Genomic DNA, 23,143 nt, shown 5'->3' with positions numbered 1-23,143 from the left:
GTGAATGAGTTGACAAATGAAGGCGCAAATAAAAAGCTGACCAGGCATCTTTGACTCATCATAACCTGAGACCACCATCTGCTCTGCCAGCTCTGCCATCTCAATAATAATATTATCTATTCTGTGATTTTTATCAGTGATTTTCATCACGCAACTGTTTTACAAATATATCCTGTTACCATTTGATTTGTACAAAAGCAGGTGCTTGCAAACATTTTGAAGGAGCAGCCTGCCTGGAGGGTCGTCAAACTGCTTTTTTTTCTTTAAGGGTCTTAACACTGTCATTCATTATCGTAAAACAGGTTAACTATTCATTACGAGTTGCTATCATATTAATGTGATCCATAAACTTTTTTCATAAACAGCCCACCATCAGCTGAAGCAAACTCTATGATCCTGTTCATTACATTATTTCAACCAACATTCAGTGAATAACAAAAATACAATCAATAACGTATTTATATTACACAATTGCCACTTTCAAAACTAGTCATGCATTTGGATACTTTAAATTTTATGTTTCATTTCTTATGACCTTAAAACCTTTTGACCTAAAAATTTAAAATGACAAATATCTAGACACATATGAATTGTGCTTCCAACTGTTTTAAAGGGGTCATATGATGCTTTTTTAAAGATCATTATTGCAATAATTGTATTAATAATTGTAATTATTTTTTATTAGTCAGGGTAATAAAAGCAGCACAGCACTCCTTCAGCACTGCTTGTTTATAACATTTCATTGTATTCAACACATTTCCTCACAAACACAGATAGTGGTAGACAGATGATTACCTATCTAGGCTACTTACACGAAGGATCCCATGTCTGATCCCAAGTAAATGTGACTCATGAACTGGTGAACTAGTGTAACAGCTTTGTCCGATCACCACTGCGTTCTTGCGCAAGACACTTAAACCCAGCAGGGCTTTCCCTACATTAAGACACAAGAAAGCATGTGCTAAACGGCATCATTTATTTATGATAATATGGGTTGCATTTTCAGGACCACTTTCTAAAATCGTCCACGTCCCCAAGGAATAATAATTCAATCCAGAGTGAAGGACAGGTACAGTATGTCCATCGTGCTCTCGATGTACGATACAGTTTGTGCTGTAGCAGCACAAGACTGTGAGAGTAGAGAAGGGAAAAAACCCTAGACATCAAAATGTTCTGTTATAAAGCCACAGTTAGGGACTGTGTTTGGAGACTGAAACTTGGGGAGGAGGAAATGAAAACAACAGCCAGAGAGAAGAGAGGAAAATGTGTGTCAGCATAACAGCTGTGCGTCTCTACATCTAGAGTAAATTCCACTATTGCAGACTTACATTTTTTTTGTAGTGTGTATGAAGTGAACTGATTTCCTTTTTTACCTGTGACTTCATCTCATAGAGCACAGCATTGTCTGGTGTGAGCTGAATCGCCTCGTCCCACCTCTTCAATGCCTCCCAGTTCCTACAGCAAACACATATACAGAAAATACTCCGGTAAATTATAAAAAAAATTTAAACACGCATAATACAGTATGTTCAAACACACACAGAAAATAGTACAAATGCACATACAAGAACACATTTAAATAATTTCACTTTGTTATTGTAACTCTTACAATCAAATTGTCATCAAAGGCCAAACCTCTAGCATGCAAAATCTGTTTAGCAAGGCATATTCATATGACAAATAGAATTTAACTTATTATACAACACCTACAAAGAACGAAAAACTAAACAAATTGCCAGTGAATGGTCTTATTCATACCATGTGCACAACAAATATTTGTTGGTCTGAATGAAAAGCAAATTCACATTGAAACAACAGATGATTCAAATACATCTTTCAGCTAGTCTGGTAACTGGTAAAGCATTAGAAAAAGAGTCAATTTTAGTAAATAGAACAGCAATGGCACTAACAAAAAAAAACATGCATTTTGAGTGGCTTATCAGGACTTGGAGCCCCAGATACAGATCCCCTGTAAAGGCCTTGTCTCAGACGACCACCGGGACAAGATCACAGGAACCAGATGAGTCCTCTGCACAATGTGACTTTGCTGCAGCCTGGAATTGAACTGCTGGCTCGTCTGGTCAGAGGAGAACTGGTCCCCCGACTGAAACTGGTTTCTCCCAAGGTTTTTTCTCCATTTCTGTCACCGATGGAGTTTTGGTTCCTTGCCGATGTCGCCTTTGGCTTGCTTAGTTGGGGACACCTCATTTCCAGTGATATCATTGACTTGATTGCAAATGATTACAAAGAGACTATTTAAACTGAACTGAGCTGGATGATGACATCACTGAATTCAATGATGAACGGTCTTTAACTGAAAAATTAGTGTTTACTATTGTCACTTTGCATTATTGAAACACTATTTTCCTAATTAATGCTGTTCAGTTGCTTTGACACAATTTGTATTGTTAAAAGCGCTATATAAATAAAGGTGACTTGACTTGACTTGGAGAATATATAAATCTTGGCTATAAAGGCAAGACAAACATGTTTCCAAGCATAAACATGAGAGCTTTCTGGTTTGCAAATGCACAATATAATGTATGTATGCACACACACACACCCTCAAAACAATTGAGGCAGACTGAGCAACGTGGGGTAAAACAGGATATCTGACGACATGTTTAACACTTGCAAATGCAAGTCTTCTCTTATTTTCCTTCTCTCCAGAAAAAGCTAACAGACTAAAGAGTATAAATACGTGTTTTGATATCTCATCAGGGTATGGGGTTTTTAAAAAAATCACTTTCTTATAATGACTATAACTTGTCTCCTACAACTGTAGTAGAATTCAGAACTATTTGACATTAAACTTGGACATATTACAGATGCTTACATTATAAAATTAAACTTTTTATAATATTTTCATGGGGAAAATAGAACATGAGGAGTCAGATTTCACAAAATAAAACGTTAAGGACTAAAAATGAGCCAAACTGAATGTTATTTGATACTGGCTGTGTTTAAATTCTTGGCATACTACTAAACGTGCACAGACAAAGGAAGCAAACACTTGATCAGTATTGTCAACTTATCTTTCCCCAAATGTATTGCTCTGCTCTGCTCTGCTTGTTGTCAATTAATTCATTGTGAAAGAAACCAAAAGGCTTGTTAACTGAAAACTGTTCACTGGTTAACTGATCAACTGTTTTGAAAATAAACTTACAGGTGCATTGTGTGCCTGAATGTTTTATGTCAGAAAAATGCAGCCTTCTAAGAAAACCAAAGTAATTACTGCACCTACTTCACAAAGGTTGAAAAGTTCAAATTTGTTGAAATCACTTGTTGAAAATGCTGGTAATGAGGGTCAGACCTCATTACCACATTAAAATACAGACTTTTAAGCCTGTATGACTTCTCGTAATTGTCCAGATCAAGCAGTCACCTCCTCTTCTCTGAACCAGCTCCTGTATTTACACAATGCTAAGCAAAAAACTAAGCTAGTGTTAAACATCAGCTGTGCAAATACAACATGCCATTTTTCTGAGTCCATAAAAATGGTCTAGCTTCTTAAAGTTGTGCCATGTCTGTGATTATCATCATGTAAATAATGTACAGTGATCAAAGACTTGTGGTAACTGATGAGATAAGGGCTTCCTTATAAGGGCTTTCATCAAAGCACCCTCAGGGAAATTTAAAAAACCCCCATCAAAGTCAGTTAAAAGGAATTTACTAGATGTTTTCCAAGTACGTGATTGTGAAACACGTCATAAGCTACGGCAGAAGCAGGTGTGGGACTGTGGGTATGAGGAAAGGCATACTTCCTTTCTTATTTTCAAACGTACCTCACACTAGAGCAACATAAAATTAACTGACTGTGCAAAACATAGTAAATAAAACTTCATATCAGAATTGGGTGCCAATGATGCCTGAACAGGCAAAACATCTACAACATCAAAGTACAATGTGCTGGTATGTTGGTACAGTATTTGACAAAGCCTTTCATCACTATAAAGTCTGGAAGCCCTGTTCCTCTCCTCATGTTGATGCTGGGACACAGACTGTATGGCACTGTCTTTATAGCCATGTTGATCCAGGAGTCATGTGAAACTGTGCGATGTTATGCAATATTACCGTCATCCTTAATGTAAGTGACACTATGACACTACAGTGTCAAAGTACTATTTGTCTGTCACTTTGTAAATGTGCCTTAGATGTCAATGTTTCATGAACCCCCTGCAAACTTAATCGTTATTTAATTTAAAAAGGCAGATTTTAAAAAGACAATGTGATTACTGGGGAATTTAATAATATTCAAGCATTAAGTCTTAATATCACAGATTATGCTAATCAAAAACAAACAAAAAAACAAATTTATCCGCAAGCCATGGAAACTGAAGTTGAGTCCAGCATTAGGAATATGCTGACTGAAGTCACCTGCTATTTCTGTTGTTTGGTAGCAAAATCTGTCTCTGTTGAACTGTTAGCACTTTCAGAACTTAAATTACAGACGTTCAGACATGTATAATCGGTTCCCCAATGGAAACTTACAAATGGTCTCACTTCATCCCACTCAATGAAGTATGGCAGGAAAGTTTAACTCTAAATGAATGTCACCCAGGAAACAGTCCCACTAATAGCGGAAAAGCTCCCACGTGTCACCAATACCGACAGGAGACACAAACCATCTGTCCGGTCACTTTTTTCATGAGACATATCTTACTGAACATCAACGAGACAAGGATTGTAGGGTGTTCACGTGATAAAATTTGGCCGATTTCACATACTGGTCAAAACAGGCAACTCTGCTAAACTGAACTGCATATGGTAATATGACATAGTGTTTTGTTTAATGTATAAAGACTTCCGTGTTCAGGAAAAAAGTGGATACAACAGTTCTTCAACAGTTCTTTCTGGTTCTCGAATCTGATTGGCTGAGAGGTCTTTCCAACAAAGATATGTATAGGTAGATTCCCTATAAGCGGCTGTTTCTATGGGCCGCTATACGTACGCCGTCCGCCATATTGGAATGGTCAAAGCAGGTCCGTGAACACTCAAGAGCAAATTACCTGTCTGCAATCCTAGTTATAAGCATGTATAAATATCTATATCAGCAATAGACTTAAGCAGATGATTTTGCTAAACTAACACAATACAAGAAGAAGAAGCCGTTAGCCAATAAGACGCTTAAAATGTACTACAGTTTAAAAACCTGTAATATTGAGTTAATACATATTAAAAACACAAACCAACACATTCCTTCCTTTGAAAGTTTATCCAATTTCTTAAGAATTAAAATTTCAGTGTTTCTTATAACAAGAGGCTGCGCAATGTAGTGGCATCTTGAAACTCACTGATTTTTATTGTGAGTGTCGACATATTGACCGTTCCACTGACAAATCTGGAGAGGTTGAATGTGGCATCTACCTATACATATCTATGTTTTCCACCCATAAGATAATCATCCAATATCGCCACGGGAACCGTTTAGCCGTTTCCCCCGCTGGCTCGCACTCACACTGTACTTAACGTTCCGGGGCCGGAGCATACTTGTGTCACTACGATCCAACTTTTTCATTTGAAGAAAAAAAGGAAGAAAAGCGCTTTCGCTAATAGACTGTGTAATAGATTTATCACTTATGTAGCGCAGCGATTTTCATTGTTTTAAAGCAGCACTATGTAACTTTTTCTGTGTTCAAAATTTGCAAAATGTATATAATGAGCGAGTACATCATGAATTCATCTTCCAAACATCGTTTTTGTCTTATTCCGAATCACTACGGTACACTTATAATAAGTACTTATATTTGGACTATTGCAGTCGGGTCGCCACCGCTGCGGAGTAACACATACCTGCGTGAATCGCCATAGACATAAACTTAGAGAAGTAGCTCCGTTTGGAATGTTCTTCCGCGGGATGTGTGCAGTTCTGTTTATTAACCTCTAGAGCGCCAAAAGTTACATAGTGCTGCTTTAATTGTGCTGCAAGTATCAGAACATTATTACGGAAGACAGATGACGCTGATAGAGGAACTTGCAGCTTTTCTCGCACACTACAATTAAAGTTCATCAATAAGATGAGAACCATTAGCGTTATAATCTGTTATATGTTTGTTGTCGTAATCATGACAGTAGCGCACACAAAAGTAGTAGCTGCTCAGCGAACCGTGATTGGGTGATCACACTAGTCAAATGAGTACTCTCTCATAATACCCAAGCAACCCGACTCTACATAATCCAGTCAGCTTTCAATGAAGCAACTCAACGTTCCTTTGTTACTAGTTCTAAGTGACATTTTCGAATTAGTAATAGAGACTTGGCTCAGCTGTTATAGCTAAACTGTCAACTTGAGATTTGAATCCGTGTCAGAAGGAAGTAATTTGTTTCTTATATTTATTTACACACTTATTTATTTACAGTGCCATTGAACTGCAATATTACTATATTTATGAACTATAAATGCAATATTACACTCGTACCCATGTGAAATCGATCTGTATTGTAAGAAAAAATTATGAGAACGTAGAAGATCTTCATGAAGATGTTTATCGCAGCATAGCAGTGACAAAGTACATGTAATACCTTGGGTTCAACAGAGTCGGAATGAACTATAGTTACAATATCTATCTCTATCATGCCTATGGCAGAATTACAGCCATGCTGATATAGAGCAATATCACATGGGTACTGATGTGATATTTGCTAATTTATTCACCTGTGTGATACTTCATCTTGAGCATAAATTATGATTTTATGATTCACACTAAGAGAAAAATCTAATGGGTTACTAAGATTAATTTCGAGTGACATAAAAATAGATTTTATCCAACCTGACTGTTTTTTCCAATTTGACTGAAGTCACATGGCAAAAGAGTCAAATATGTATCCAAATTATTTTCACATATCAAAATACTTAAAAGTGTTGCATTATCAGGTTACTAACTATGCAACAGTTTATATTCTGTAACTATGGCTGTAAACCTTGATCTAAAAGAGTGGAAGTTTATAAGAAAGAAAAGCCCCACCAAAAAGTAAAAGAAACAATCAAAGTGAAAGTCTTGTTAATACTGGGATAACTAATTGGTCTCAGGGTTAAATGGCAAAGTAAGCAAACTGCTGAGAAAATCCAGCTTTCAAAACTCCCATGCAGTTCAAGAACTAACTTGTTATTTTGGGTTAGAAATAAATATACTGCATCTTCTAAGCATGGCACCACTGTTGGATAACAATACAATAAGTAATTTTGCTAGGTCAAGTTAATTTATTTGTTTGTTTGACAAGTAATCTTGATGACAACACACTTTCAACATCTAGGCATTTTGCTACATGTGTGAACTTGACACGCTATATAACAAAACAAATAAAAATGGTAAATTTAAAAAATTTAAAAAAATCTGCTGCATCATTTTACAAATGGGCCTACCACAATTCAACTTAGGAAAATTAATTTATATGTAACCTTATCATTCATGTTCAATTTACATCCCTGAAGAAATGGCCAAATGTTAATTTTAATAAAATAAAAGAGATAATAAAAATTGCATGGTGTTTTTTATTTATTTAGTACTGCCCTGATTAAACAATTTCATATGTTTATAGTCCACAAGAAGAAATTATAGCTGAATTAAAAGATAAATAAATAAATAAATAAAATGCCGGTTCAAAAGTTTACATCTGCTAAAATTTTACATATTACATAACGACTGTGTGTTGTTACCTGGATGTTTTTTGTTTTTCAATAGTTGTTCATGAGTCCCTTGTTTATCTTGAGCAGTTAAGCAGTTTGCACGTTTGCCATGATTGTTTCATATGCTTATGCAATATAAAATCTATATTAGATCTCTACATATCTCTAACAGATTAAGATTATTTCTCACTATGTGAACATGACTGAAATTAAATAGTTTCTTTTACCTGCATCTTTTTTATATGATTTCAAATTTAGGGGGGCCAGACATAGGCGCGGGAAGTGGGGGTGCTGAGGGTGCTGTAGCACCCCCTGTTTTTTTTCTGTGGGCAACTGTTTAACTGTTGGGAATAAAACAAAAAATCGGAGTGTCTATTTACACTAAGTGCAAATAGACCGCCTTGTTGGCAGAGGCTATTTACACTAATTCCACCCACCAACGTGTGATTGGGCTAGTCAACATTACAAAAGACGGTCTTCAATCGACAGATTCAAGCATGGTAAAGCGTGTGTACATAGCCTACTCCTTTTGACGTGATCGACCCGGGTTCGAATCCGCCTTTTGCCGAACTTTTTTCTCCCTTTTCAAATTTCAAATCACATCAGAAAAGCATTTATTTTTTATAAAAATTAAGGAAATAATCAAAAAGTTGAAAATAACGTATCGGGTAGGGTTAGGGTAGGTGTAGGGAGGGCTTTTGTCCCAATAAGGTGGCATCCATTTAATAATTTGAATTATAATAAAAATGTACACTAAATAAGTTATTATTGCATACTATTTTATAATGTATTACAATGCTGAGGTGCAGATAATTGCCACTATTTGCAGTAAGTAATTAGCAGAATATCCTGCTATTTTAACATAGTATAAATATAATCTATAGCTATTTGCACTTAGTGTAAATAGCATATATCACAAAAAATACTGCTATTTTCACTAAATGTAAATAGCCTCTATCGAGGGCCAAGCTTGTTGACAAAGGGGCACTGGCCTCCATGGCCCCTCACCTAGAATCGCCCGTCTATATGCACCAGCAAATTGAGTATGTTTCATAGACACTCATAATTTACACTCTTTCAGGTATAAAAACACAAAGGAGCAAAGTGAGCTTCAAATGCAGCATATAGTGAGTACACTGTGTTGACCTGTCCTGACCTGGTGTGATTGGGCTAGTCAACATTACAAAAGACGGTCTTCAATCGACAGATTCAAGCATGGTAAAGCGTGTGTACATAGCCTACTCCTTTTGACGTGATCGACCCGGGTTCGAATCCGCCTTTTGCCGAACTTTTTTCTCCCTTTTCAAATTTCAAATCACATCAGAAAAGCATTTATTTTTTATAAAAATTAAGGAAATAATCAAAAAGTTGAAAATAACGTATCGGGTAGGGTTAGGGTAGGTGTAGGGAGGGCTTTTGTCCCAATAAGGTGGCATCCATTTAATAATTTGAATTATAATAAAAATGTACACTAAATAAGTTATTATTGCATACTATTTTATAATGTATTACAATGCTGAGGTGCAGATAATTGCCACTATTTGCAGTAAGTAATTAGCAGAATATCCTGCTATTTTAACATAGTATAAATATAATCTATAGCTATTTGCACTTAGTGTAAATAGCATATATCACAAAAAATACTGCTATTTTCACTAAATGTAAATAGCCTCTATCGAGGGCCAAGCTTGTTGACAAAGGGGCACTGGCCTCCATGGCCCCTCACCTAGAATCGCCCGTCTATATGCACCAGCAAATTGAGTATGTTTCATAGACACTCATAATTTACACTCTTTCAGGTATAAAAACACAAAGGAGCAAAGTGAGCTTCAAATGCAGCATATAGTGAGTACACTGTGTTGACCTGTCCTGACCTGTTCCCACTGTCCTGCAGCTCCATGTAATTTCCTCATCACAATTCACTTATTCTCCAAAAAACTTGATTATAAGAGTCACCAATGGCAACACGCCTCTTCAGGGGCTGCTGGGTTTTCACTTACTGGTGTAAAGCATTAGGCAGGACCATTGTTTAAGGGAGTATCATCACTGACCCCAGCTATAATGGCTACCAAGCGTGTGAAATTTAAAGGTGATTTAAAGTAATAAAGACATTTGAGTCTTTTGTAAGAATGTGAATGAGACACCTCAAGTTACCAGCTGTAGCATCTGTACTATTGTACTGCAAATATTGTTGGCTCTTATGATACATAGCTTGCATGGTTTCTCATTTAGGGTAAACATATCTGCTAAACGATTAAATATATATGTAAAAACACATGGCTGAAATATGCATTGATTCCTCCAGATACACATTACATTTCTACAATAAAAATCTCTAAGGGATACATAAACTTATTTGAGTAATGCTATAATCCTATTCAGATAATATTTAAATGTATTATGAGCAGTTCCACAAACTGTAAAGTTTTATATATGAATGTGGGTATTTTATGCATCCTTCACTAATTTCAATTTTTTTTCCAAATCTCCAATACATTCAAATATATTCAGATCTATTGGAGTCTATATTCACTTCATATTCTTATTAAATGACAATGAATGGATGTACCAAGGTCTGATGAGCCTAGAAACCCTCTTTGGACTCCTATTTAAGCCTTCCCCGGTAACACAGTGCTATTTTTGCCCTGCACAGTTAAATAGGCCACTTAACGAAAAGTTTTTCCTTTTTTGAAGATCATCCTACGCATGATAAAACAGTCAACATCTCCAGTAGCAATAAAAAGGGATGAACAATTTGCACAAAAACCAGTAGAACATTTTCCTGAACAAAATCCCCACACTGAACACACATAGTTATTTTTAATTATGATTATTTAAAAAAAAAAAAAAAATTGCTCAGCAGTCAATAGGTACAGTTGAACATTTCACATTCGTTTTATACGGTTACCTGCTGTGTTCAGTCAATTTTATGAGCTCAACTGTAAGACTGTATTTGCCAAATGCAAAACACCAAATCTTCAGTCAAAAAACACTACAGGGACAAACTGTCCATTAGCAAGAGGGGTAATTATACATAAATCCTAAAACCTGTGGCCCTGTCATTTACCTGACTTGATCTGGCAATAAATAAATTCAACATCCCACATTTCATTACATTTTTTGAGGAACACTATCCGGCCTTCCTTTAATTTCTCTGAAAAAGCAGGTGCAACAAATATTGGCATAGTGCTACGGTAATCACATCACGAGCAGCAGTGGCCTACGGTGCACTATTACACTATTAGAGCCAAAGTGCTGCTTGATTATACCATTAAAACCATTTCAGACTACAGCTTTTAAAGGAATCCAAACAAGGATGGAGACAGAGAGTTGCGGAGAAGAAAAGAAGCTAAAAGGTTGTAAAATTGAAGAGTGACACACTTTACCCCGACCTCTCATGGACTTGTTAAGGCTTTACAGGGTAAGACCGCAATAACGGCAGCTTGAGTTTAATCCATGCCTTTAAACCATCTTCTAGTAAATTCAAGCTTTTCTTTCATCCTCTGCAAGTGCTTGCTGGCTATGACGTTTATTGCTTTTTTATTTGGACAGTGAGAAAACAAGCGGCCTAATTTGACTTATTGTTCCAGTTAAGTGGTTAAAAGATGAGAAACTTTGTAACTTATTTCGTAACACCCTCTCAACTCAAAGAGATGAAGATCATCCTAATGTTTATGTGGACACACCTGCTAGAGATTCATATAAGAAATGCTGCCTCCAAGAAAAGAGAGTGCATATTAAACAATGACATAATTACTTATCTTAGAAAATAATTAAATAAAGCACAATTCGCACATTAGAGTGTATTGCTTTTTAGCTCAGTCCTGCTTCATGACCGTTGGTTGAGCTTTTCACAGACATGCTAAAACTGAAAGTCCCATATGAGTGCTAAAATTTTCAGCTTCTACATACTGTACTGAACTCCTGTCTAGGCCTCTCCGTCCGGTGTCGGGCTTATCCAGTCATTGAAAGAATAAATGTCAATAAAAGTAGACAGATGTAATCCTTTTTTCTACTTCAAATAATAAAAAAAAAACAAGATTTGCTTTGAAAAAGTGATATAATAAACAGCTTTATCCTTGCTAATATGAGCTCAGTCTGTGTTTTTCATTCAGGATGAATAATGTAAATAGTTGGTTGTAAGTCAATGTTCTTAAAAGAATAGCAAACCCAGAAATATAATTAAAAATGTCTACATAATTCATTTGCATGGGGGTCTGGGCTGTCAAATTCCAAAACGACAAAAAGGGCACCATAAAAACCATCATACTCCATATAACTTCTGCACTATATTTTAAGTCTTCTGAAGCCATATAATAGTTTTGTATGAGCCAGCATATTTTGGGTGAACCATTTCCTAAAACCAGTTCAAACAAGTGGCATCCACATGCAGAGAGTCCATAGCAAACCCACAGCTCTATCTGCTGGATGAATGTGGCACTGTTATAATTGACAGAGTAAGAAGTCCCGCTGTTTATCTTCTTTGTTGATGACTCCAAGAACTCTGTCATGTTGCTGGCCAATGCACTGACCTGATTAAATAATAACTTGTTGAGTAACCGTAAAGGCAAAACAGCTGTCGGTTTTTCCAGGAAGGATTTTGGCTGGCACATGCCTCCAGAGTGTAAATAAAACAGAGAAACTTACTGAAAATCAGGTTAGAGGAGAAAGGTTTTCCATGGGCCAACAAGTATCTTATTATGTGACTTTCCGTTTCAAATCAAACAGAATGCTCCCTGTCAAAACCAGGATATCGATGTCCTACCAGTCTGTATGTGTGTCTATGCTACTGTTTAAATGTTTGGGGTCGGTAAGATTATTTTAAATTAGGGCTGCACGATAAATCGCATGCGATATTTAATGCGCATCTTGTCAGTAAAGCCGGTTCTGTAATCAGCGGTAAATCTCCATCACGTGCGTGCTTTCACATTGAGCAGCATTAACTACACAGAGCCGTTGTTCACAGACAACCTGCGCAAAACATGTGCAAAATATGATCGTGGTTTTGCGCAGCTTGTCTGTGAACAACGGCTCATTCTAATATGTTGATGTGGTGCTCAAGAAACTTTACTTATTATTATCATTGTTGAAAACCATTGCACTGCTTAATAATTTGTGGAAACTGTCATTATATTTTTTTAGGATTCTTTGATGAGTAGAAAGTTTTAAAAATAAACAGCATTTATTTGAAATAGAAATCTTTTGTAACATTATTGCAATATTATTCTCTTTACTTTCACTTTTGATTAATTTAATGTGTCATTGTTGAATGAAAGATTTCATTTCATTAAAAAAATTTTAATCTTAATTTCAAGTGTACATAAATTAGGGAATTTTGGACCCGAACACAGAATAGATTACAGTGGAGCACCCACAAAACACTGCGGAAACATTTAACGTCTTTACATAATTTCAACTCACTGACTCACTTTTTGACTCATACCATACATCATGCTTCAGACTGTAACTAAGAACTAAAAACAGTAGAAGAAATGTTGTTTGATACTCGAGTTCTTTCTGTAAACACGTCTTGCTATTCCCATATAGACTGTCTAATATAGCTCATCCAAACTTGCAATATTTAGCCCTCTGTTAAAAACGTCTCCGGTTACGTACGTAACCTCGGTTCCCTGAAAGAAGGGAACGAGACACTTCGTAACTTACGCTTGGGGTTATCCCTCTCCTCCTAAAATACTGAAACCTTATTGCATCACGCCGGTAAATCTTACCGGCCAATGACGCTTGAGCGCTCGAGCTAGGGGCGGAGCCACCCACTATATAGGTCGACATCCAGCGTCATTGCCTCAGAATCTTTCGACTGTTAGAATAGGTACAAGACTCTGAGGATTACAACACAGCAGCACGCGCAGTGTCTCGTTCCCTCCTTTCAGGGAACAGAGGTTACGCACGTAACCGGAGACGTTCCCTATCAAGTTCGGTCTCTCGACACTGCGTAGCTTACGCTTGGGGAACACATACAATCCCGCTGTGTTGTATTCCACATACCCGGTGAGAAGAGTCTAATGAGCCAGACCCAATAGAGCTGAGCCCGTTAACTGCTTCATAGAACACTCAGGGAAACCAACGCCCCCCAGCTCTAGTCGAGCGGGACTAAGCACAGTAATAAAGCACAACACTACACATGGACTGGCCGCAGCGCTGCTGGAGCCACGTACATATACTGCAGTTACCACTTGATACATAAGAAAAACAGCGCACCTACCACAGCTCGAACGCATGTAGAGAGCCGCTGACTATAATTATTATAGGCATGTCTTAGGTCTACCGGATCTAGTCGAAACCACCCTGATCATCTGGGGGGTTTGGCCAGGTGCAGGCAGCAGCCAACTGCCAAGCTGTAGATACATCACTGCACAGACAGAACGAGCGGTGCAAATGACGGAATCTCCAGGTTGTAAAATCTAGCAAAAGTGTCTTGTGAAGACCATCCTGCTGCCAGACAAATATCCTGAATCGACATACCTTTTGCCCAAGCCCACGACGAAGCCATTCGCCAACGCGATCGCTTCCACAATCCAATGTGACAGCCGCTGTTTTGACACTGGCAGTCCCTTGGTACGGCCACCGAAACCTATAAACAGTTGTTCTGCCTGTCTGAAATGACTAGTCCTCTCCAGATAAACTCGCAGAGCACGGACTGGGCATAGCGTGTGTGTCGCTGGCTCTGAATCCTGAGGAGCAAACGCCTGAAGCGTGATGACTTGCGCTCTAAATGACGTAGAAAGCATACCCCCGTCTAGGCTGCAGTCTGACCATACAGTCATCCTTACCAAACTCCATACACGCAGTGTTCGTAGACAGTGCATGTAAGTCGCCCACCCTCTTACCACATGCCAAAGCGAGCAAGAGCGCTGTCTTGAACGAGAGCAATTTCAAGTTTGCCGAAAGCAGCGGCTCAAAGAGTGGCTCGGAAAGTGCACTAAGTACTAAGGACAGATCCCAAACTGGTACCATATTAGAGCGAAAGGGGCACAACCACCACGTTACTCTTAAGAAGCTCGTCACCAGATGATGCCTACCGACCGAACGATCGCCGATAGGCAAATGGAAAACTGAAATAGCAGCCACATACACTTTTAGAGTAGATGGCGTGCGTCCAGCATCCAAACAGTCCTGCAGAAACGATAGAATGACAGATACATCCCAGCTTGCTGGGTCCTCATCTTTCGTCATACACCATGTAGTGAAAACTTTCCATTTCAGACTGTACAGACATCTGGTAGATGGAGCTCTGGCTTCAGCAATTGTATCCAAGACTCGCTGAGATACGCTAAGATACGGGGATATGCAGGTTCCATAGCCCCGGCCTGGGGTGTCACGCTGAGCCCTTTGCCTGAGATAAGAGATCTCTCCGTAATGGAATCAGCCATGGGGGAGCCATTAGAAGCTCTACCAATGCTGGGAACCATGGCTGGTTGGGCCAATTCGGTGTGAACAGAAGCACCATCCCCCTTTCCTCTCTGATTTTCTGCAGCACTAGCGGCATAATCTTCACTGGGGGAAAAGCATATTTGCGCTTCTTGGGCCAGAGACTTGAAAGGGCATCCCCCTCCAGAGGCGCATTCTTCAGCGAGAAGAACAGCTGGCAATGCGCGTTCTCCTCTGAGGCAAACAAGTCGATCTCCGCCTCTCCGAACAGGCTCCAAATCAGTTGAATGGTCTGCAGGTGCAGCCTCCATTCCCCGAGAACTGGACCACCACTGGACAGCATGTTCGCGCCATTCTGACTGCCGGGAACATGAACTGCTTGAATCGACAGAAAGATTCTGTCCGCCCAAAGGAGGAAACTTTTTTTTTTAAAGCAGAAAAGGTGGTCAGCAGAAAAAAAAACATTTCTGCTGACCACCCTGCCCATCGAGACTCCCTGCTCGAACATCCTCGTGTTGAGCCAGGGGGCTAGCATCTGCATGCATCCGCGAGTCACCAAGACACGCAACTGACCGTTCTTCCACGTGTTGCTTGGCATCCGGGATTTCAGCCATAGCTGAAGTGGTCTCATATGCAGAAGCCCGAGTTGACACACTACAGCTGCTGCTGCCATACGCCCTAACAGTCTCTGAAAGCATTTCAGAATCACCACTCTCCCCGGTTTGAACGAGGTGAGAGCGTTGATCAAAGCCTGCATTCGCTCTTGAGAGAGACACGCTCTCATCGATAGCGAGATCCATTCCTAAGAATGTGATAGTCTGCGTGGGGCGAAGCTTGCTCTTCTGCACATTGATCGTCAGTCCTAGATGCCTCAGATGTTCTAGAAGCTGACATTTGTGGTTTTCCAGTGTATCCTGTGACTGGGCTATAACAAGTCAGTCGTCCAGATAATTCAGGATGCGAATTCCACTCTGCCTGAGAGGGGAAAGCGTTGCATTGATACACTTCGTAAAAGTCCTCGGGGCCAACGCCAAGCCAAACGGGAGAACTTTGAACTGATAAGCTCTGTCCTTGAACGCGAATCTTAGAAAGCGCCTGTGACGAGGGGCTATTTGGATGTGAAAATAGGCATCTTTTAAGTCCACCAAGATAAACCAGTCCCCGGGCTGAATGTGCGCGAGGATCAGTTTTACTGTTATCATCCTGAACGAGCGCTTTGCAAGTGCGCGGTTCAGCGGTCTCAAATACAGAATAGGGCGAAGACCCTCTTCCTTTTTGGGGACCAGGAAGTAGCGACACTCCTGGAAGCATGCGCCACACGTCCAAATAGTGACGGGGAGCCGCCCACCACCTGAGGGGCATCGTAGATGTCTTCTGCACCGGCTGGACCACCGGCATGAGCCGGGGGAACACTCGTGCATAGACTGAGAGAGCGCACGGCGCCTGCGCCCTGCAGAGCGCCGTTCAAAAACAGGACTCTGCTTATAACGCGCGATTGGGAACAACTGTGAGGGGGAAAAGAGCTTTTTTGCTGAACAGTGTTTGTTTTGTGCAAACTTTATTGACAACAAACATTTCCCCCTGTCGCCTGCAACATGCAAGGGGACAGGCAGGGGAAACACAGCAAGACGAACTGTCTTGCGAAGCAGCTCCTCGTCTGTCTTTCTCGGGGCGGCCGCTTCCCCCTCAGACCACCCCAGTCAGGAACGCTGCTGTGGATCTGGCACAGCACCAGAAGGACGGGGTCCCATCTTCTTCGGGTACCGGAACTGCCTCGCTTTCGGTCTCACGGCTGGCTCGGGGTCCACCCTCGCTCTCAAGGAAGGAGCAGGTGATGCTGCGAAGAAGAGGATCTGGAACGTGGCGGAGGTGCAGCGGACCGATCTCTCTTTGGCAGGAAATGACTCATCGCCTTTGACTATTTCTGGGCCTCCAGAAACTTCTCAGAAAACGAGCCCACAGCATCACCAAACAGGCCGAGCGGGGACATGGGCACGTCCAACAGCTGAACCTTCTCCGACTCTCTCATGTCAGTCAACGTCAGCCAAAGATGCTACTGAAGCGTGACGAGACTGCCCATACAGCGGCCGATACCCTGGGCCGTCTTCTTCGTGGCTCTGAGCGCCAAATCAGTGGCCGAACGCAGCTTTTGAAGGCAGCACAGTCCGGCCTCTCCTCATCCAATGTTTGCAGCATTTTGGCTTGGAAAGCCTGGAGAACGGCCATAGTGTGGATCGCGGACGCTGCTTGGCCTGCTACCAAATAAGCCTTATCCGCGATGTGGCTCGTGGTGCGGCACGGCTTTGATGGAAGCGATGGCGCAGATTTCCACCCACGTGCGGACGGACAAAGATGTGCTGCAACTGCTTCTTCAACGGGCTGTGGCTTAGTATAACCCTAGCGGTCGGCTCCGTCAACAGAGGAGAGCATACGGGATCCCGCGGCTTGGGCTCAGGCCGAATAGGGGGAGCGCCAAGACCGCGAGACCTCCTCGTGGACCCCAGGGAAAAAGGGAGCGGGTCTCTGGGGGGCGGCCCAGCTGCAAATACCGCATGTCCAACCTGTTCTTGGCTGGTTGCTCAGCGGGCGACCAATCAAGACCCAAATCCTGTACAGCCTCCGACAGGATCTTCACCAGCGCTTCGTCAATCGGGGCCGGGGGCTTGTGCACCTCACTGTGGGAAGCCTCCAACTCCTGGCAGGCGGACCAGTCACCTGAACCAGAGGCTGCAGTCGACATAGCATTGTCTTCGACGTCCACTTCATCTTCTGCAGCACAAAAAGAGACCAGGTCCCGCGCATCATCCGAGGGGCGGTGGCTGGACTTTGTGTAGGAAACAGGTGGCTCTCTTGAGTGATGAGCATGCAGGAACTGAGTCGACATGCGTTCATCAGAGGGGACTACTGCACGTGGCTGCCTCGGCCTTTCCTCCCGCGGCTCGATGGCGACGGGGGGGCGGAGGCAATGGATTAGCCAGTGCGCAGTTTAGGATCACAGAAATCCTGGCCCAGGAGGGTTTTGACTATCATTTGCTGATAGGAAGGACAGTCAGGCCCATCCAGCGCATTGTGTGCATCAGGGAGCTCAATTGGGCCCCCGCATGCACAGCACTCCTTAAGTGACATCTCGTCTTCTTGCCAGATCGCCAAAGGGGAACTAAAAGTGAAGAGTTAACGGCGAGAGTTCGATGCTTGCTTCGTGAAGGAGAAAGATTCTGAGGCAATGACGCTGGACGTTGACCAATATAGTGGGTGGCTCCGCCCCTAGCTCGAGCACTCGAGCGTCATTGGCCGGTAAGATTTACCGGCGTGATGCAATAAGGCTTCAGTATTTTAGGAGGAGGGGGATAACCCCAAGCCTAAGCTACGCAGTGTCGAGAGACCGAACTTGATGGGGAACACAAGACTGCTGGATTTAGCAAACACACAAACAGAGATCTACCTTCCCTGCTCGGCAAGCAGCATTCCTTCATCCTTTAGTCTCTTGCTCTTAGCAGCACAATCCTCCAGCAGCACCTCTCGTCGCCGTTTGATGACATGCAGCCAATCAACTCTTTCCTTCTCCACATCCTCGTCATCCACCTGCTCTGAGTTCTTCTCAAACTGCTGCACTGTCGTCTTGGAAACTCTTTCCCCCACCTTATGTTTCCAACCAAAAGAGGCCATCCTGAAAAAACAAAAAAAAACAAAAGAGGGAACAGCTACTGTAAGACTAACAATTATGAATACTACATTAAAATGTAACAATTAACAGGACAGCCACACGCTTTCAAGAAAAATTTTAACAATACAAATAAGCACTGCCAAGAGTGATTCAGAAGGCAGATCTGTTATTTGAAAATTCATACAACTCATTAACAAGTTCACTACATTTACATAAAATGTAAAAACATTGTCTGCGTATATCCTTTAACAGTAAGTTTTCAGTACAAGACGTGAGAAGGACATTGAAAAACTATTCTGAGGCCAAACTTTGAAGGTATTGGTATTTTCTACAATGCATGTATTGTATACAATGTATTCTAAAAGTTATAGACCTATTTGTTTGTTAGACCATTACATGATCGCCATTCAAATACTGCTCTATATTTATTTAATACTACACTGCTTTTTTCCATGCAAAAACACTGACAAAATAATTAATCTTTGATTATTAAATTTGCATTACTCTATATTGTATCACTATATTTGCCACTGGAATCAAAGAAGACAATAGTGTAGAACAGACTGTTGAGGTTTTGTTGAGATGTTATTTATATATTCAAACAGTCATCTCTCTACATTTATTTTTATGTGGTTTGACTGACCGGGGTAACTGTCCCAGAAGAAGAAGAAGAAGAAGAAGAAGAAGAGGAAGAAGAGGAAGAAGAAGAAGAAGAAGAAAACTTAGTTGTTTTGTACATTTCTTGGTTCAGTCATCTCATATTGAACCTGTAACTGCAAGAAGGTCAAGTGCGCTTGTAATACAGCCAACTTGAGGTCAATAACAGGCTGAGGCTGATGAAGTCCTGAAGTAGCATATGGCTGTTTTACAGTCCAATGCGATTTAATGCACAGGTCACATTCATATTGTGTGAAATAATACGAACTGAAGGCGGAAACGTTAATTAATAGTGCACTTTCTGCACTGGGATTTTCTAAATAATCTTTACGTTTGCGCGTGCGGCTGAACAGGTAAATTAAAACTGAAAAAAACAAACCTGATTTATAAATAGAAATACCCCAGCATCAACGACAGATCGCGTTTTCATCTATTACTCACAGATGTTTTGGACTTATCCACTCAGCCCTCTAACCCGGAAGTACTGAAAAAACTATCTTAAAGGTACAGGGCCAGCGACACGTTCAGCGTTCAACGAGACTCTCTCTGGATCTGGGAAGCCTGTTTTGTTTTGTTTTTAATTGACAAAAATGGCAATGAAAAGCTAACTGTGCTGTATGCAGTGACAAAACAGGGGCATTTATTTTGTACATAAACAAAAAGAAAGAAAGATTCTCCTGCTTTTGATTATTTATAGTAGGCCTAAACATATTTTAATCATTTTTAATTATCATCATGGTCGTCATCAATATTAAGTGCATTGTTGTACGATATTACCATCATTTTAGCCCTGTGTTCAAACTGACATATATAACCGTGGAAACCAGCAAAGATCAGCGTTGAAACATGAAACCTGAATAGTTATTTAGTGCATGTTTGTTATAATCTTGCATAAGAATCCCACTGCCCCATTCTTTTGTGGGCAATTAACCTTCAGAACAGAATATAGTCCTTTGAACTGCACGTTGATCACGGACACCCCGTGCACATGAACTGTTTCTGCTGACAGTTCTGCAATGCTGATCAATCATTAGTCACTACAACTATCATATGTGGATCTTTAGGTAAACAGATGAATGAATGAATGTTGCAATTCTGTAAAATAGAAGCTGATTTTATTACTTTTTTGTAAACTGAGACCTAGATACAATTTGTTGCATAACGTAGATTTACATTGCAAAATGTCAATCAATCCATCCCAAATCAAATAAGCCAAACTGATACAATCAGCTCCATTGTTTTGAAGCGACTGTCCCCCTATACTCAGGGTAAAATCTGTGATAAACTTTATGGACTTCGGCCAGGCCCTAACCTGCATTCACTACATGTGCAAAAAGCCACACCTTCCTTCTAACTCTTTCTGCAATTGGCTAAACTACTATCACTCCCCCTTTAAACCCAGTCATATATCTACACTTAGTTCTAATACATCTTTTCTGACAGCAATCCAAGCAGGAACTCCAAGGAGGTGTCACGCTTTAGCAGTCAGTCATCATGTCAGACAGAGGTGCATTTGATACCAACGTGGTGACCCTCACCAGGTTTGTCTTGGAAGAGGGCAGAAAAGCCAAAGGAACAGGGGAGCTTACAACCCTTCTCAACTCCATGTGCACGGCCATCAAAGCCATTTCCACAGCTGTCAGAAAAGCCGGCATTGCCAATCTGTGAGTATCTGCCAATGCATCTATACCACCAGACAAGTATTCAGGCTTTCAAAGAAATTGTGGCCATTTTAAACAACAAGTTTTCAACTATATACAGTACTTTTAATTTTAATAATATGGTTTTCAGGCCGTTTCTGTCATCTTTGCATCTTATGGTACAAAAAAAGTGAGGAGACTTTTCTCTATATATTGGTATTCAATGTGCAGCCACTATCACTTCCCAGACTATACCATGTGCTTTAGTGTCCTATTGATTAGAACCTTTTCAATAGTTTAAACTTTCATTTCCACCTGTGCAAAAAGCTTTTTCTGATGCATCGTTTTTGCACATTTTAATATACATTTACTGTATATCAGTGTACTGTTGCAGTGGCTGGTCATTTCAGCTACTTTGCAAACAAACACTGCAGACTGAGGCAATGATTAGACCTCATCTCTTGCTGAAATAGAGGACAAAGGTCGAAGTTATCGACTCTGTGAGGAAAGCATAAAGACTACATAATTCTTCATGAATCAATCTCTGTTAAAAATCTCTTTTTCATTTTATCAGCTATGGAATTGCTGGGAGCACAAATGTTACAGGTGACCAGGTGAAAAAGTTGGATGTCCTGTCCAATGATCTTGTTATAAACATGATTAAATCCTCCTTCACATCCTGTGTTCTGGTGTCTGAAGAAAATGAACAAGCCATCATTGTAGAACCAGAGAACAGGGTAAGTGTGTGCATCAGTGTTTTTGTTGTTGTTGTTGTTGTGTAATCTGAAAACCCTTGATTAATTAAAGTAAAAGTAAAATGTCAAAAGTAAACCCTTCAAACACTTTAATAACTTGGCCAATTTTTTTAAACTGATTTACATACGGCAATTTTGTGTTAATATAATTTTAGTATATTTTTAATAAATGAAAATGATCTGACTTGTTTGTTTTGGTCTGTAAAATAATTTTCTCTTGTTGCGTTATTAAATCTGTATGTATTACAGTAACTAACAACTTTGATGTATTTGGGTATAGGCCAATAAACTACCTGACTTTTTATTTATTTTGCCTAGGGCAAATACGTGGTTTGCTTTGACCCTCTGGATGGCTCTTCAAACATTGACTGCTTAGCTTCTATTGGAACCATTTTTGCAATCTACAGAAAGGTACAGCACAGGCTTTCAGATCCAAATGCAGTACAAACAAATATCCCTTTATAGTCATCTAAAAACGAATGAAATGCTTGTTCGTTTATGTGCACATGATCTCCAGGAGACTGATGATGAACCCTCAGAGAAGGATGCCTTGCGGAGTGGCAGAAACATTGTGGCAGCAGGGTATGCTCTTTATGGCAGTGCTACCATGCTGGTTCTCTCCACAGGCCAAGGAGTCAACTGCTTCATGCTTGATCCTGTAAGTCAGAATTATGTTACATGCTTAATATTCTATTTAACTTTAAATCGTTGCATTACTTCTTAGTCTTTCTGCATCCTTTCTTCCTCCATCATTAGTCCATCGGTGAGTTTATACTTGTAGACCGGGATGTGAAGATTAAGAAGAAGGGGAAGATCTACAGTCTGAATGAAGGCTATGCAGCACATTTTTACCCAGATGTCACAGAATATCTGCAAAAGAAGAAATTCCCAGAGGTATGAGCCTCCAGACTTTGAATATATTTCACTGAAGGGTTCATGCTAGAGAAACATCCTACTATTATCTATTTAGCAACCATTACGGTTACTATCATGGTAGAGTCAGATCTTCATTTAAACTTTAAGATATTCCATTGTTCAAAGTTTGGGGTCATTTTTTAAAATGTTTTTGGAAGACGTATTTCATGCCAACCAAGGCTGCATTTATTTGGTCCAAAATACAGTAGAAACAGTAATATTGTGAAATATTATTACAACGTAAAAATAGCTGTTTCTATTTTAATATATTTTAAAATGTAAATTATTCCTGTGATAGCAAAGCTACATTTTAAGCAGCCATTACTTTGGTCTTCAGTGTCACATGATCCTACAGAAATAATTGTAATATGCTGATTTGCTGCTCAAGAAACATTTTTATTATCAAATTCTGAAAACGGTTGTGCTGCTTCATACTTCTGTGTAATCTGTGATACATCCCCCCCCCCCCCCCCCCCCCCCCGCCCCCCCCAACCAC

General features: G+C 40.2%; 2 protein-coding genes across 4 annotated transcripts in view; one reads left to right on the top strand and one right to left on the bottom strand.

The window, feature by feature from the left end:
* Window positions 1-19,799, bottom strand: part of LOC107596169 (tetratricopeptide repeat protein 33-like) — a 28,389-nt gene extending 8,590 nt beyond the window's left edge. Inside the window, exons 1-4 of one of the 3 annotated variants that reach the window (XM_016286838.1) lie at window positions 19,717-19,799; window positions 19,324-19,331; window positions 18,459-18,683; window positions 1,374-1,455 (exon numbers count right to left, since the gene is read on the bottom strand). In XM_016286838.1, coding sequence (XP_016142324.1) covers window positions 1,374-1,455; window positions 18,459-18,683; window positions 19,324-19,331; window positions 19,717-19,767 — 366 coding nt within the window. In that variant the 5' untranslated portion in view covers window positions 19,768-19,799. The remainder of the gene's footprint in view (window positions 1-1,373; window positions 1,456-18,458; window positions 18,684-19,323; window positions 19,332-19,716) is intronic. The other 2 variants (XM_016286839.1, XM_016286840.1) reach the window with 2 other exon arrangements.
* A 960-nt stretch (window positions 19,800-20,759) lies between these two features.
* Window positions 20,760-23,143, top strand: part of LOC107596168 (fructose-1,6-bisphosphatase 1-like) — a 4,678-nt gene continuing 2,294 nt past the window's right edge. Inside the window, exons 1-5 of the mRNA XM_016286837.1 lie at window positions 20,760-21,001; window positions 21,552-21,714; window positions 22,051-22,143; window positions 22,250-22,390; window positions 22,489-22,626. Coding sequence (XP_016142323.1) covers window positions 20,832-21,001; window positions 21,552-21,714; window positions 22,051-22,143; window positions 22,250-22,390; window positions 22,489-22,626 — 705 coding nt within the window. The 5' untranslated portion in view covers window positions 20,760-20,831. The remainder of the gene's footprint in view (window positions 21,002-21,551; window positions 21,715-22,050; window positions 22,144-22,249; window positions 22,391-22,488; window positions 22,627-23,143) is intronic.

Source organism: Sinocyclocheilus grahami, unplaced genomic scaffold (genome assembly GCF_001515645.1).
Source record: "Sinocyclocheilus grahami isolate Dianchi unplaced genomic scaffold, SAMN03320097.WGS_v1.1 scaffold215.1, whole genome shotgun sequence".
In the NCBI taxonomy this organism is placed as follows: Eukaryota; Metazoa; Chordata; class Actinopteri; order Cypriniformes; family Cyprinidae; genus Sinocyclocheilus; species Sinocyclocheilus grahami.
The sequence above is the reverse complement of the archived record's forward strand: the minus strand, read 5'-3'. Positions and strand labels throughout refer to the sequence as shown.